General features: G+C 38.0%; 2 protein-coding genes across 2 annotated transcripts; both read right to left on the bottom strand.

The window, feature by feature from the left end:
* Nucleotides 1–3002: 3002 nt before the first annotated feature.
* Nucleotides 3003–4277, bottom strand: LOC131317146 (disease resistance protein RUN1-like). The gene has a single exon (XM_058346717.1). It carries the CDS (start codon nt 4275–4277, stop codon nt 3003–3005), a length of 1275 nt encoding a protein of 424 aa, XP_058202700.1.
* Nucleotides 4278–4294: 17 nt separating this feature from the next.
* On the bottom strand, nt 4295–9364 carry LOC131317145 (probable disease resistance protein At4g27220). Its single transcript, XM_058346716.1, has 2 exons — nt 9275–9364; nt 4295–5581 (listed from the first exon to the last, which is right to left on the bottom strand). Exons 1-2 carry the CDS (start codon nt 9362–9364, stop codon nt 4295–4297), a joined length of 1377 nt encoding a protein of 458 aa, XP_058202699.1.
* Between the last annotated feature and the right edge of the window lie 2752 nt (nt 9365–12116).

Raw genomic sequence — 12116 nt, 5'->3', positions numbered from 1 at the left:
CAACCATGTCATCTTTATGACCAGAGTCGCTCATTTTTTTAAAAATTTGATGAGCATTTAAGTTAATTGGACATCTGAAGTAGGATATAATCAAGAGAGATTTGTCTTCCTATTCTTTTTTTTAGTCATACTAACCAGCATAATGGATGCCACGGGGCAGTTATTATGCATCGAAGTATAGGAGGTAAGGCTGACGCAGACACGCAGTGATATTCACATGACAATCAGAAGCCTCAAAAAAGCCATCTATTGGAGGTAAGCCATCGATTGTCATTCAATTTCAGGCATGACATTCACAATGCCTCTCTCATCAAACATAAACTTGAACGCTGTCGTAAGAAAACCAAATCAATGTCATAAGGGACAGATCAACCAACTTCAAACTCTATTACAGGGACACCCGAAACAGAACAGTTATCATCAACCCAAACTCTTGAGCAGTCAAGGGTCAAAATAACAGTGGATCCTTCTAACACAATCCCCAGTCCAACCCAAGAATTTTCTTTTTGATAAATACATCAACCCCAGATCAGGCCATCAACCCTTGGCTGCAGACATATTAAAGAACGTTTATCACGCTTCTGATATTCTTTCACCATAGCACTAAAGTATAATCTTTATCTTTACATTGAAACAAGTAAACAACAGTCTAACTGTTAGGTTTTGAAAGATCTTCTGATTAGCTTCTAATCGATGGCTATGCCTATGTCCTCTTTCTTTCAGCAATAAAGAGGGAATTATATTGAAAAAAAGAGCAGAAGTCTACGACAAGGAGTAGAAGAAGTCCACAGCAGAAAATAAGAAATGAATAAAGAAAACAAATGAAGGCTCTAAATACATTTGAATCTCATTAAAGGGAGGAGAGACTGAAGTGCTGATGACAAATCACACACCTTATTCCATTGAGAATCCACAAGTTCAAACTTTTCCTCCAATACCATGCAATCGCACTCCAACCAAATTATCCAACATCTCGACATGAATAGCAACAGCAAGCTAAAACAGCTGCAGAAAGCATCAAGAACAAGGTGAAAATGGTAAAAGCCCGAGCATCGCAAATCCATATTAAACAAACCAATGTATTGGAGAATATGCACAAAATGGGAAAAATGAGAACACAAAACTGACTGCTCAAGAAGGCAGAGCCACCATACCCATCATTACGAAAATGTTTCAAATAGTCATACAACATGAACACCATTTTGGCGTTAAGCGTAATAACAAGGATCTATCTAAGGAAGAAGAAAGCTAAGCTACCCTACATAATGCTGAAGACAGACAAACCATATGCAGACCCTATAGAAGCAAGGGACAAGGGAAGAGGCCTTGGTAAGATAATACTGTGGAACAAACAAAGAGCATCGTCGAGCTTATCGAAACCCGTTTTAGATTTCTCCGACAAAAATTTCTGCAGTTGCGTCCAATTCGTTGTCGGAATAACGTGAGGAGGATTAGGGTTCGATGAAATCTGGGTATGAAACAAGAGCGTATGATAATGTGCAAATGGATTTCCTTTTCCGTGATTTTGTGCTGTCGTTCTTGGGCTGAAAATCAAAGCAACAGCAGCGATCTTCCCATCTTGATTGGATTGCTTAAGAACGAGAATACTCATGGTCTACTTGGAAGGGAGTAACAAAGACCACATAGTACTTTTTCTCTTTCCATTTTGTGGAATGATTTTGACGATAATCACAACACATGCTAAAATCAAAGGATTTGTTCGGTTAAAGGTTTAGTTTTAGTTTTAATTTTATTTTTAATTATTATTTTATATTTTTAAAAATTATTATCATATTTTTTTAATTAATACTTTCTCATCTCTCTTTATCTATCACCAATCATTACCCCTATATTCAATCATTACTCAATCATTATCCTATTTTTTTAATTTTTATTTTTTTGATCCGCTGCTAAAATCAATTCGATTTTTCCAATTTGGTTTAGATTAGTAGTGGGGAGCTTTATTTATGTGAAAGTAACTCGCCTCACTTTCTAAGTTTCTATCCATAGTGTTCCTATCGACTTGTTGATAATGTTAGAAAAAAAAAAATGTTAGTGTCAGTCAGCAAGGTGATCGTTTTGGACCTTCAAAAAATTTCTAAAAAAGAGGGCCCAAAATTATGTAGTGTATACCATCACTGTAGATCTATAAAATTTAGAATTATTCTAATTAAACCCATCAAATGAGAGGGCTCAACTCGTACAAAATAAAATCATATATGAGAAAGGCTAAATTTATTAGGCAGGAACCTATGGAAAATGAAAGAAAATAAAAAAATTTCCTCAGGGGGTGTTTGGTTCCTATGTCAGGGAAAGGAAAAGAAAATAGAAAGGAAAAGAAAGGGAAAAGCTCTGGAACACTGAGAAAAATAAAAAGAAAGGAGAAAGCTCTCAGGCGTGAGGCGTGATTAAAGGTAGTTAAAAAAATTTCATTTCCTTTCTGTTTTCCTCTTAAAACCAAACAAGAGAAATATAATTTCCTCATAATTTCTTTTCAATTTCTTTCTACAACCAAACAAGAGAAAAGAATCAATTTTCTTCACATTTTCCCTCTCTTTTCCTTTCCTTTCCTTTCCAATAGTTCTAAGCAGTGCCTTAGATCAAAACTAAATAGGTTCGATTCTCACCGTAAGATCTCATTTCCTATCCCGTTTCGATTAGGCTAGTTCAGGTTTCTTGCACGTTGAAAAGAAATTGCATTTGGAGTAAGAAACATTTAAAGACAAAACATAAACAGTATATGATCCTTGAACTAAATCAGAATTTCCTTTGTTTTGAAAAATTGCAATGCCAATAGGCCAAAAAAACCAAAGAAAAGTTCAACCTTTCGACGGATTTGAAGATATCGAGCTCTTGAAAACCTCCGTATCCAAAATAATGATTCGATCACCTCTGCCAATCTTCATGATTCACAGCGACGAACTTTGATTGCAGTTTCGACAGTAGTGTAGTTTCTTCCCAGTACAAAGCATCCCACCAGCCATTCTCTGCTCTAATCTCCTTCACACAGCACCGGCTGACCGGAAAAAATCACCCAGATTCAACTTTGGGCAGTTGTATATGTTGACTTGCTCCAATAATGACCATGGTCCATTCCCAATCCTGCGCAACTCGGGCAGGTGCTTAACCGTCATTACATTCAATACGGTGAGCGATGCAGAAAATCCTTCATCTGAATCCGCTTCTGTTTTTACTATCGCTTTGACAGATTCACAGTCTTCAACTACCAATTCTTCCAAATTGGAAAAATGATCAAGCAAGGTCTCCGTGAAGACATACGTCAGTTTAGGACACTTGTGAACTGACAAGGACTTCAGCCGGTTGAAACTTCCTCGAGGCACCAAACCCTTGCAGATGCTTTTCAGGTTCCACAAACAATGCATACTCAGTCGTTCCAAAAGCGGTAAAACACTTTCAGCATCGTTGTTGGCATCGACAAGTACCTGAATACATGGACATTCCGTCGCTATACAAAATTTCAATTCCTTCATATTGTCAAGCCCAAACTCTGAAAGACTGTTTACTGTGAAGTGATTGTCTAAGTAGAATGCAGAGGCACGATTTAGAACTCTTACAATTGCATCGTGTATTGTACTATCACCATTCATGTATCTCAAGCACCGGTCTTCTTTGTCATAGTCGAATTCCACCTCTTTTGGGACTTCTGACACAATGTGGAAGATGTTAAGGCCAACGACGAACTTGAACTTGGTCAAGGATTTTAGAGTCCATGAGGCGCTTCTTCGGATAAAGAGCTCCAGGATATCTGCATCTGGGAAGTAGAAATGAAGACTAATCAACCCCTTCAAATAAGTCACCTCCTCAGTCACTGATTCAGCAATGTTATTCCACCTAGGATCACCTGGCCGAGCACTAATGCTTAGCTCATTTAGTAAAAGGAGGCTTGATATGGTTTCGTGAGATAACAGTGCCTGTGAAAGCTTCACTTGCTTGATACATTCAACCGGGCCGTAGAAGGAGACTCGCAATATCTTGAGAAAACCCAATTTCCCAACCTCGTTGGGGAGGTTATTAACATCCGTGCCTTGAAGATCAAGCAACTCAAGATGCTCTAGATCTCCTATTTCAGGCGGGAGGTCCATGAAAAGGGGACAATCGCGTAAGACTAATGCTTGAAGTTTACTCAGCCCAAAAAACGATGTTGGCAGCATCCTAATTCTGGTGTTTGACAAATTTACAACTTGAAGATTTTGAATTCCATCAAAGAACGAGTCGGGTATTGCTGTCAATTTCACATTGCCCTCAAGGGAAAGCATCACAAGATGAGGGCAACTCAGTTTTCGGGCAACCGAGAAATACAATTCCCCATCAAGAAAACCATTTCAATTCCTTTCCATTCTTTCTCTTCCGGTGCCTCTTTTAACCCCGCAAAAGATCTTGACAAGACTATACCTTGCCTCATTAACACTTGCTCGTTTCCTTCACTTGTTGCCCTCAGACAGGTTTTCGCCAAGAACTGAAAATTTTCAGGTTTTGTTGAGATAATTGACAATGCAAGGTCCCTAATCACTTGATGCATCTTGACAAAAACTCCATCGGAAGAGGACTCCAATAAAGAAGCACCCACAAGATCTTTAACAATCTTTTGCCCCTTCTTATTCACATCTGCTAAGTGTCCGGTAATCAGCCTCTCTTGGATCCAATGCTGTATCAATTCGGAAACCTTAATTTCATGGCCTTCTTGATACAATGCAGAAAAGAGGAAGCAGCTCTTAGTAACTGGTCCATTCAAGCGGTCGTAAGAAAATTTCAACAGCCGTAATGTATTTTCACTGTCGTTTCCACCAATAGACTGAAAATCGTGTAATGTAAGCTTCCAGATTATAGCATTGTTCACATTTCTCAAGGCTTTTCCGGTTGCAATGAGATTGAGTGGTATACCGTGGCACTCATTGACTATAGCTTGAGCAATGGGCTGTATATTTGTGGAATCAACAACTCCACCCACTTGATCACGAAATAACGCCCAAGCTTCTTCGGATGAGAGATTTGCTATTTTGATAGCCTTGCTTACTCCCATAATACTACAAACATCCACTTCTTGAGCTGCCAATACTATCTTGGAACCAGTTTTCATATCCTTAGAAGGAACCCCAACAGCCTCCAAATCAATGTACTCGAAAACATCATCCAAAAGCAATAGAAATTTTCTGCTTTGCAAAGATTCAAGCAACTTTTCTGCAACTTCATCGTCAGTTTCAGAGTTCAACAAATCTAGTGACAATTGTCGTGCGATATCATTCAGTAACTTTCTTCTGCTCCAATACCTAGAGATACTTACATAGATGACAGTATCAAACGAGCTTTTTATTTCTGGACAGCCGATCAATGCTTTCAGCACGGTAGTCTTGCCAATTCCATCGACTCCATAAATGCCAACTTTTCCACCAGAAGTTTTCCTAACATGTCCAAGAATCCTTCTAAACGTTGATTTCTTGAGGTTTGTGCTGCGTGCTCTCCTGCCTAGAATTTTTAGTACAGCATCTAGAAGTGATCTATCGCCAAACCATTCTGGTGCAGTTTTCATGTTGCCTTTGTATTCAGTTACTTCAAAAGGAACCTACAAATGGCATTAACCCTTCATATAGTAATACGATTCCACTTCTACAATGTATCAATCAGTAAAAAGAACGTCGGGATTGATCATTAGCTCTGTTGAGAACACAAAAAGGAGGCAAGCGAGCAAAAGAAAAGACGAATGCCTAGTTTACCTCATCAGTATAATTGCAATGCCTCTTTTATGATCATCTCAAGCAGCATGGTATTTAGGCACAACAGTTCTAAATTAAATAGCACTGTGCACGAAAACTCAATCCAGCATACAAATAGCACTGTGCTGAATTTGTTAGACAAAAATAGCAGTGCTATTTGTGGAGTACAATGTCGTTGAAGATGACATTATAAATACTACACTTGTGTCTTTTGGAGCAGATTGTATTAGATTCCAATGAAGTGTACTCTTGTTGTCTCAAAATAGCAGAAAAAATGCTACGCCACCTGAGATTCTTTTAGTTAAGCTTTAAGGAAGGAGCATGTTTAGTTTCCGTTGTAACACTGAATGAATTTCATCACTACTAGACCGTGCCTCTTGGTCTCATTGAGCTTTCGGCTATCATATCTTGTATGGTTACCTTATTGTACTAACACACCGCCTATGGCATAGTCTGATAACAGTTGAAGGAATTTTTTTGATATTTGCGTAAATAAGTACAACAATTGATTCAGTTCAAGACTTGAGAGAAATAATTATAAGAAGTCAAATTTTCCCATATACTAAAGAGTTACTCATTCATGGCACTTTTATATGACAGTCCTTGGATGGAAAAGAAAGGATAATAAGAGAGAAAAATATAAGCAAACAATGAAAAATTTAGGAGCAAAAAAAAAACAGCAATCGAACTTGAATGGAGGAGCAAAATAAACTGTCTTGATGATTTTCTATTAATCACCGTAACACAACCCCTGGCCATAATTTTTACAACTCTATCGACGAAGTAGCTATCCTATGTCCCTATCCACCATAGGAATACTAAAAGGACAACTAGAATGTCAAGAAAACTATTTCGGATTCTCATAGATCAAGTTTTTTGTAAAACACAAGCAAACAAATCAACTCAAATCAGGATAATAATCAATGCTAGACTTAAAATCTGAAAAAATTGCACGATTCTTAGTAAAGGCACTATATGTACATTTTGAGCGGGAAAACTTAGAGAACTCGCAAATTATCCCTGCATCAAATACCCTACAAGTGACCATGATCACTTAGTTAAAAATCTTTTTGTGTTTTTCGCAGTGTCAAGCTGTAGAAGAATTACATTCAAAGGAGTAACAGTAACGGGACACTACATCAATCATGTACGAAGGTCCTTAATAACTAAATCAACCCAATCGATAACAATTCAAGAAATATCTAATGAGGGAAACAGATATATAACTAACAACGAAACGCTCCTATACCGAATAGCTAATAATCCCTTCTTTCCTTAGGATAGATTCGAACCCGATTTGACCCCTTGATCTCTTAGCAGAGAATGTACAAGGGTGGCTGGCCTGCTAGGTTGCCTCAAATTGGTGAGTGTATTTGTGTTGTTTAAAATACAAATAGGAAGCAAGCAGTACTTATTTTGCTTCTCATCCCCCAAAAATTACTTCGGTGTTTGTTTCGAAAGCTAGAAACTCAAAAGTACTTCTAAAATTCTAGCAACCAAAACCTCAAATTCCCCCCCCCCCCCCCCCCCCCCCCCCCGGGGTCACTAGGCCTTGCTCCCAATGCATGCATCTCCTAACCCAGTAATCAAAATCTGAGAGTCCACGCCCGCCGCTCTCTTTCACCGCTTTCCCACCGCAGCACTCAAAATCAGAAAGCAGGCTCAAAATCAGAAAGCCTACGGTGAGATTGAGTATGGTGGGGACCTGTGAAAGAGAGCCGTGGGCGTACGACTTTTAATTTGAATCAAAATTTTATTTTGAACGCAACCCAGTGATCAATTGAAGCTACCACATATTGCAATTGTAGCAGAAGGCAAAACAACTAAAACCACCGAGTTCATAAGTAGTTTCCTATTTCTTTTTCGCTTCTTATGGTTTTCTTGGGAAACAAACAGAGGGGTTGTGGAGAAAACAAAACAAAATAGTGTAATGGAGGAAGAAGGGCATGATGATCATTACCTCTGTTTGACCGTTGTAAGAAACGTCCTACTCCTGTGAGGAAGAGTAATCATTGTCCTTCCAAAACTCACCTAGCTTGTTACATATATACTCTACTGCCATCCCTTCACCTTCTTTTGTTTTCGTCTCTCTCTCTCTCTCTCTCTCTCTCTCTCTCTCTCTCTCTCTAACATCAACTCCATAACATGACATGCAATCAAGATTCAAGTAGTTAGTATTACATACGGTCAAACAGAGGTAATGATCATCATGCCCTTCTTCCTCCATTACACTATTTTGTTTTGTTTTCTGCACAACCCCTCTGTTTGTTTCCCAAGAAAACCATAAGAAGTGAAACCATAAGAAGTGAAACGGTCTTGCTATTGTCAGCCCACTGGGCTGACGATAAGCATACTAGAAGACAAGAAAAATACGTATTTTTGTGTACTTTTTATACCCTTTAATATACATTCACACACTTATTATTGTCAGCCCATTGGGCTGATTTTAGAATTTTCCTTCTTACAATCCTTGTCGATGTAGGACGTGGTAACTTTTTTGATTTACTTTCCATCCTTAAGAGAATGGGGTATAATTAAAAAGACTATGCCAAAGTGTCACACATAAGTTAGCCAGAAGGGGCCCATGGGTCAAAAGTCTGGACTTAGTCATTTAGGTGTTTGCTTTATTCTAAGGTCTCACATTCAATTCTCTATGTCAATAATTTTTGGGGTCATCTCACTCCTACGTGTAAGCATATGAAACCATTGTGGGAGGGATTGTATGTATGGATTAGTTTGAGATGCACGCAAGTTGGTCTAAAACACCCTGTATTACCATAAAAAAGGGCTCTCGATGCTTTATTAGAATTTTTTTTATAGTTATTTATACTACTTCTTTTAAATATACGAAAGTGTTTCCTATTTTTTGTTTTCCAAAAATGTCCTAAGCACTTGCAATTAATTCCCACCCCATTCAATGCCCCTTCCCAACCGACGCAATAAAAAATACCCTTCATGTTGAAATACAAGGAAAACCCGCAAAACAGAAGTTAGGAACGTCTCAAAAGAGTACCAACTGGGAACAAACCGAAAAAACCATTCATTGTTTGTTTTTTTGGGTTAGCAACCATTCATTATTTTCTCTCTCTCTCTCTCTCTCTCTTCGATATTAGAATTGGTCGGATTCGAGTGCGATTTTTGTGCCGTTCAATGGCGTTCGATACCTCTCTCGTCGAAATGTGAAGTCAAGCCCTCGTAATCGAGGTACTGCTACTCATGGTTACTTCAGTGGAATATGTGTTCTCTCCCGTTCTAGATTACGAGCGTCCGTATTTGAGAAGAGAAATTGGGGATTTGGGATCCTTTGCGGTGAAAATAGAATGGAGAAAAGCATTTTATAACGAAACCGCTTGCAGGAAATATCGGTTTCCCGAAGGGCTAGAAGAGAAATTGACATAATCGGTTCTCTAACGAAACAACTTGTTTATAGCACTCAATCGTGACCGTTCAAAAGTATTTTAATTAGACAGTTGGGATGTTAATGAAATTTTTTTCGGGAAAGTGTTAAATTTTTCTCATTTAATCCGGACCGCCTAGAACACTTTTGGACGGTTGTGATTGGTTGGTGCTGCAAACAAGCTGTTTACAGCACCTCCATCGGTAAATAAGTATTTCTGGGAAAGAAAATCCATGATTCTTCCTTTGAATAATATTGGTCACGAAGTGCATGCGGCCATTTTCTGCCGGGAGAAGAGGTCCCTAACAGCAGCCCAATGACAACTCGAATTTTTCGTATTATACTGTATAACATTCAGTGCATGGTTCTGTGATTTATTACCATGCGAGTGCATCTATAAGTGCTCGGTAACCACACTTTTTCTTTTCTTTTGGGAGGACTGTAAGAGCATTAGTATGTGTTTACTCTTGACTTTTTAACAACGTGATACATTGGGTGAAGATTAGTTAATAATGTGATGTAAGTTGTCCGTGGCATTTCTCGTTTTATTGCACACACAGACATAAATACTAAATTCGCGTGCAATATACAGCTCGAATAATCAGCGCACGTAAATAAATACTAAACTCACGTACAATATATCAACCCACTATCCAACAAATTCAACTATGCGAAAAACAATAACCCATCAAGCATTTTAGAGAGAGAGAGGGGGGAGAGATCCCAGGTGTGGGAGATATGGTGTTGGTGTGAACGGTGGGTGGGGTGGGGGGACTTGGTTTGTAACAGGACGAAGCGGTAGACGTGGGTTACCAATGAGTTACTGAGAGGGAAAACTTGGCTGATCTAAAAGAATCTTTTTTTTATTTTTATTTTTATAAGTAATCTAAAAGAATCTTGGCCATTCATTTAAGTTAATCTCAATCTGAGATTAATCGCGACACGTGCATGGCCTGAACCATGAGATGACTAATACTATTGGCTAGTTCAAATCCGATCCAAAGCTCCCTTGTAGGCTAGTTCAAATCCAAAGCTCCCTTGTCAAGAGCATTAGCTTCTCCGGTTTCAGGAAGGATTTGATCTCCCAAATCCCAATCTACATTCCTAGGCAGAGGGAAATTAAACCTAAAAAAATTGAAGAGCATAATGAGAAATTAAAATAGAAAACCAAAGCAAACAGGAGTGATTGATCACTTGACATGCTTTCTAGTAGGGGTGTCAAATGGGCGGGTTTGGGTCAAAATGGGTAAGTAGCAAGTGGGTTGGGTCTTTAATGGGTCATTGACCCATTTAGACCCATTAATTATGAGTCTAATTACCCATACCCAACCCAACCCATTTATTTAAAAGCAAACCCGACCCGCCCATTAACCCAATTACATATTATATACTAAAATGACTAAAATACATATTTTTTTGAATAAAGACAAAAAAATTGGCTTATTTTTGTCTTCATTCAATTTTTTTTTACTTTTTAGGTTTCGATCATAATTTTTTACTTTTTAGATTCCTCCTGTCATGTCGAAGCAATAATCCACAAAAAATTAATGAAAAACAAACAAATGCGAAAAAACTTGAATAAGGATAAAAAAACAAACCACAAACAAAGCCAACTTTCCATTCATGATAAGTTGAATTTTCCATTCGATTAGAATCAAAACTAGCCCGTTGCGAGAAAAATCGAATTTTTTTGTTTTTGTTCAATTTTTTTTCTTATTTGATAGTTTTGCGTCAAACTTTTGTGACTTAGTGATTGGTCTCGTTGAGAAAAATCGAAAAAGTAAAAAATTATAATCGAAACTCATAAATTTTTAATCCAAATCCTATGCGGGACTAAATACCACGAGAGAAACTTAATTCACAGCAAAGCTATTTATTTTGACTGGTCAATTTTCAATTTTGACTGGTCAAAAATAATTGTTACCTGTCACAATTAATTTTTAATATCGTCCAAAATATATTTGGATGCGAGTGATTTAACACAAAAGAATTGAATAAACAGTAGAGAGAGAGAGAGAGAGAGGTCCTTCCCATGGGAGAATCTTTTCATTCCTGGGCCATTACGAGAAAGCCATGGATTCCGTCGGGGACGACTCCATTCTACCGTTCAGAACTATTTATTTTTTTTGGTGGGTTACTTGCATGACCCATTGGGTCATTTAAGTTGACCCAATTAATGCCCAATTAAGACCCAATTAATAATGGGTTAGTTGGGCTTGGACCCATTTTTACCCAACTAATAAATGGGTTGGGTTGGGTCTACTTTTTAGTTGATGGGTATGGGTTTGTTAATGGGTCTGGGTTCAATTTGCCACCCCTACTTTCTAGAGATCATGTCAGAAGTGATCATCACTTGTTCCTTAATAGTTAATACAACACCTATTTCACAAAATAGGTCACTCACATCAGCAACACTCTTGCCGGAGGCCTGCATGCATAAACATTGAACCACATTAGCAATTAACTTCAAAAGGCAATCCAGCTTGGAAGGTAGAATATCTCAATATCCAATTTTCCAAAGTGCAGTTTAAGGACCATTGAAATGGCTAACCTTAATACAACCAAACCTATAACAATAACATAGGGAGACTATCGAGGTTAGAATGTGTTCGAGTCTTACCCCAGTACCTAATTTTATTTGATAGACAACAAAATTTTATTAAAACTCGACAAATGGTATATTGAGGCGGCCGAACTCTAGATACAAGGATTGTTTGGTGCATCTTTGGAGACGATCTTCAACCCAAAAAAAAAAAAGTGCAGCCTTGGCAATATTAACTGTACCGATCGGTTCTGGGAAAACAAAACAAAACAAAATAGGAAATTGATTTTGCCACTTCCCTTTTTGTTAATGCCACTCTCATTCTCTCACAAAATAAATCATCTAATCAAGACAAAAGGGGAGTAACATTAACAAAAAGAGGAGTGGCAAAATCACTCCCCATAAAATACTGGGATAAACAAACAAAATAGCAAGCTTAACTCTT

This window comes from Rhododendron vialii, chromosome 2a (genome assembly GCF_030253575.1).
Source record: "Rhododendron vialii isolate Sample 1 chromosome 2a, ASM3025357v1".
NCBI lineage: Eukaryota > Viridiplantae > Streptophyta > Magnoliopsida > Ericales > Ericaceae > Rhododendron > Rhododendron vialii.
Note: the sequence above shows the minus strand (reverse complement) of the source record. Positions and strands in the feature narration are given on the sequence as shown.

Excerpts from the sequence above, each read along its gene's own strand:
- LOC131317146 (XM_058346717.1), bottom strand. The coding sequence starts at position 4,277 with ATGCTTTCCCTTGAGGGCAATGTGAAATTGACAGCAATACCCGACTCG.
- LOC131317145 (XM_058346716.1), bottom strand. The coding sequence starts at position 9,364 with ATGGATTTTCTTTCCCAGAAATACTTATTTACCGATGGAGGTGCTGTA. Across the intron at positions 5,582-9,274 it reads CCAATCACAACCGTCCAAAA|GTTCCTTTTGAAGTAACTGA; the intron begins GTGTTCTAGGCG and ends TGCCATTTGTAG.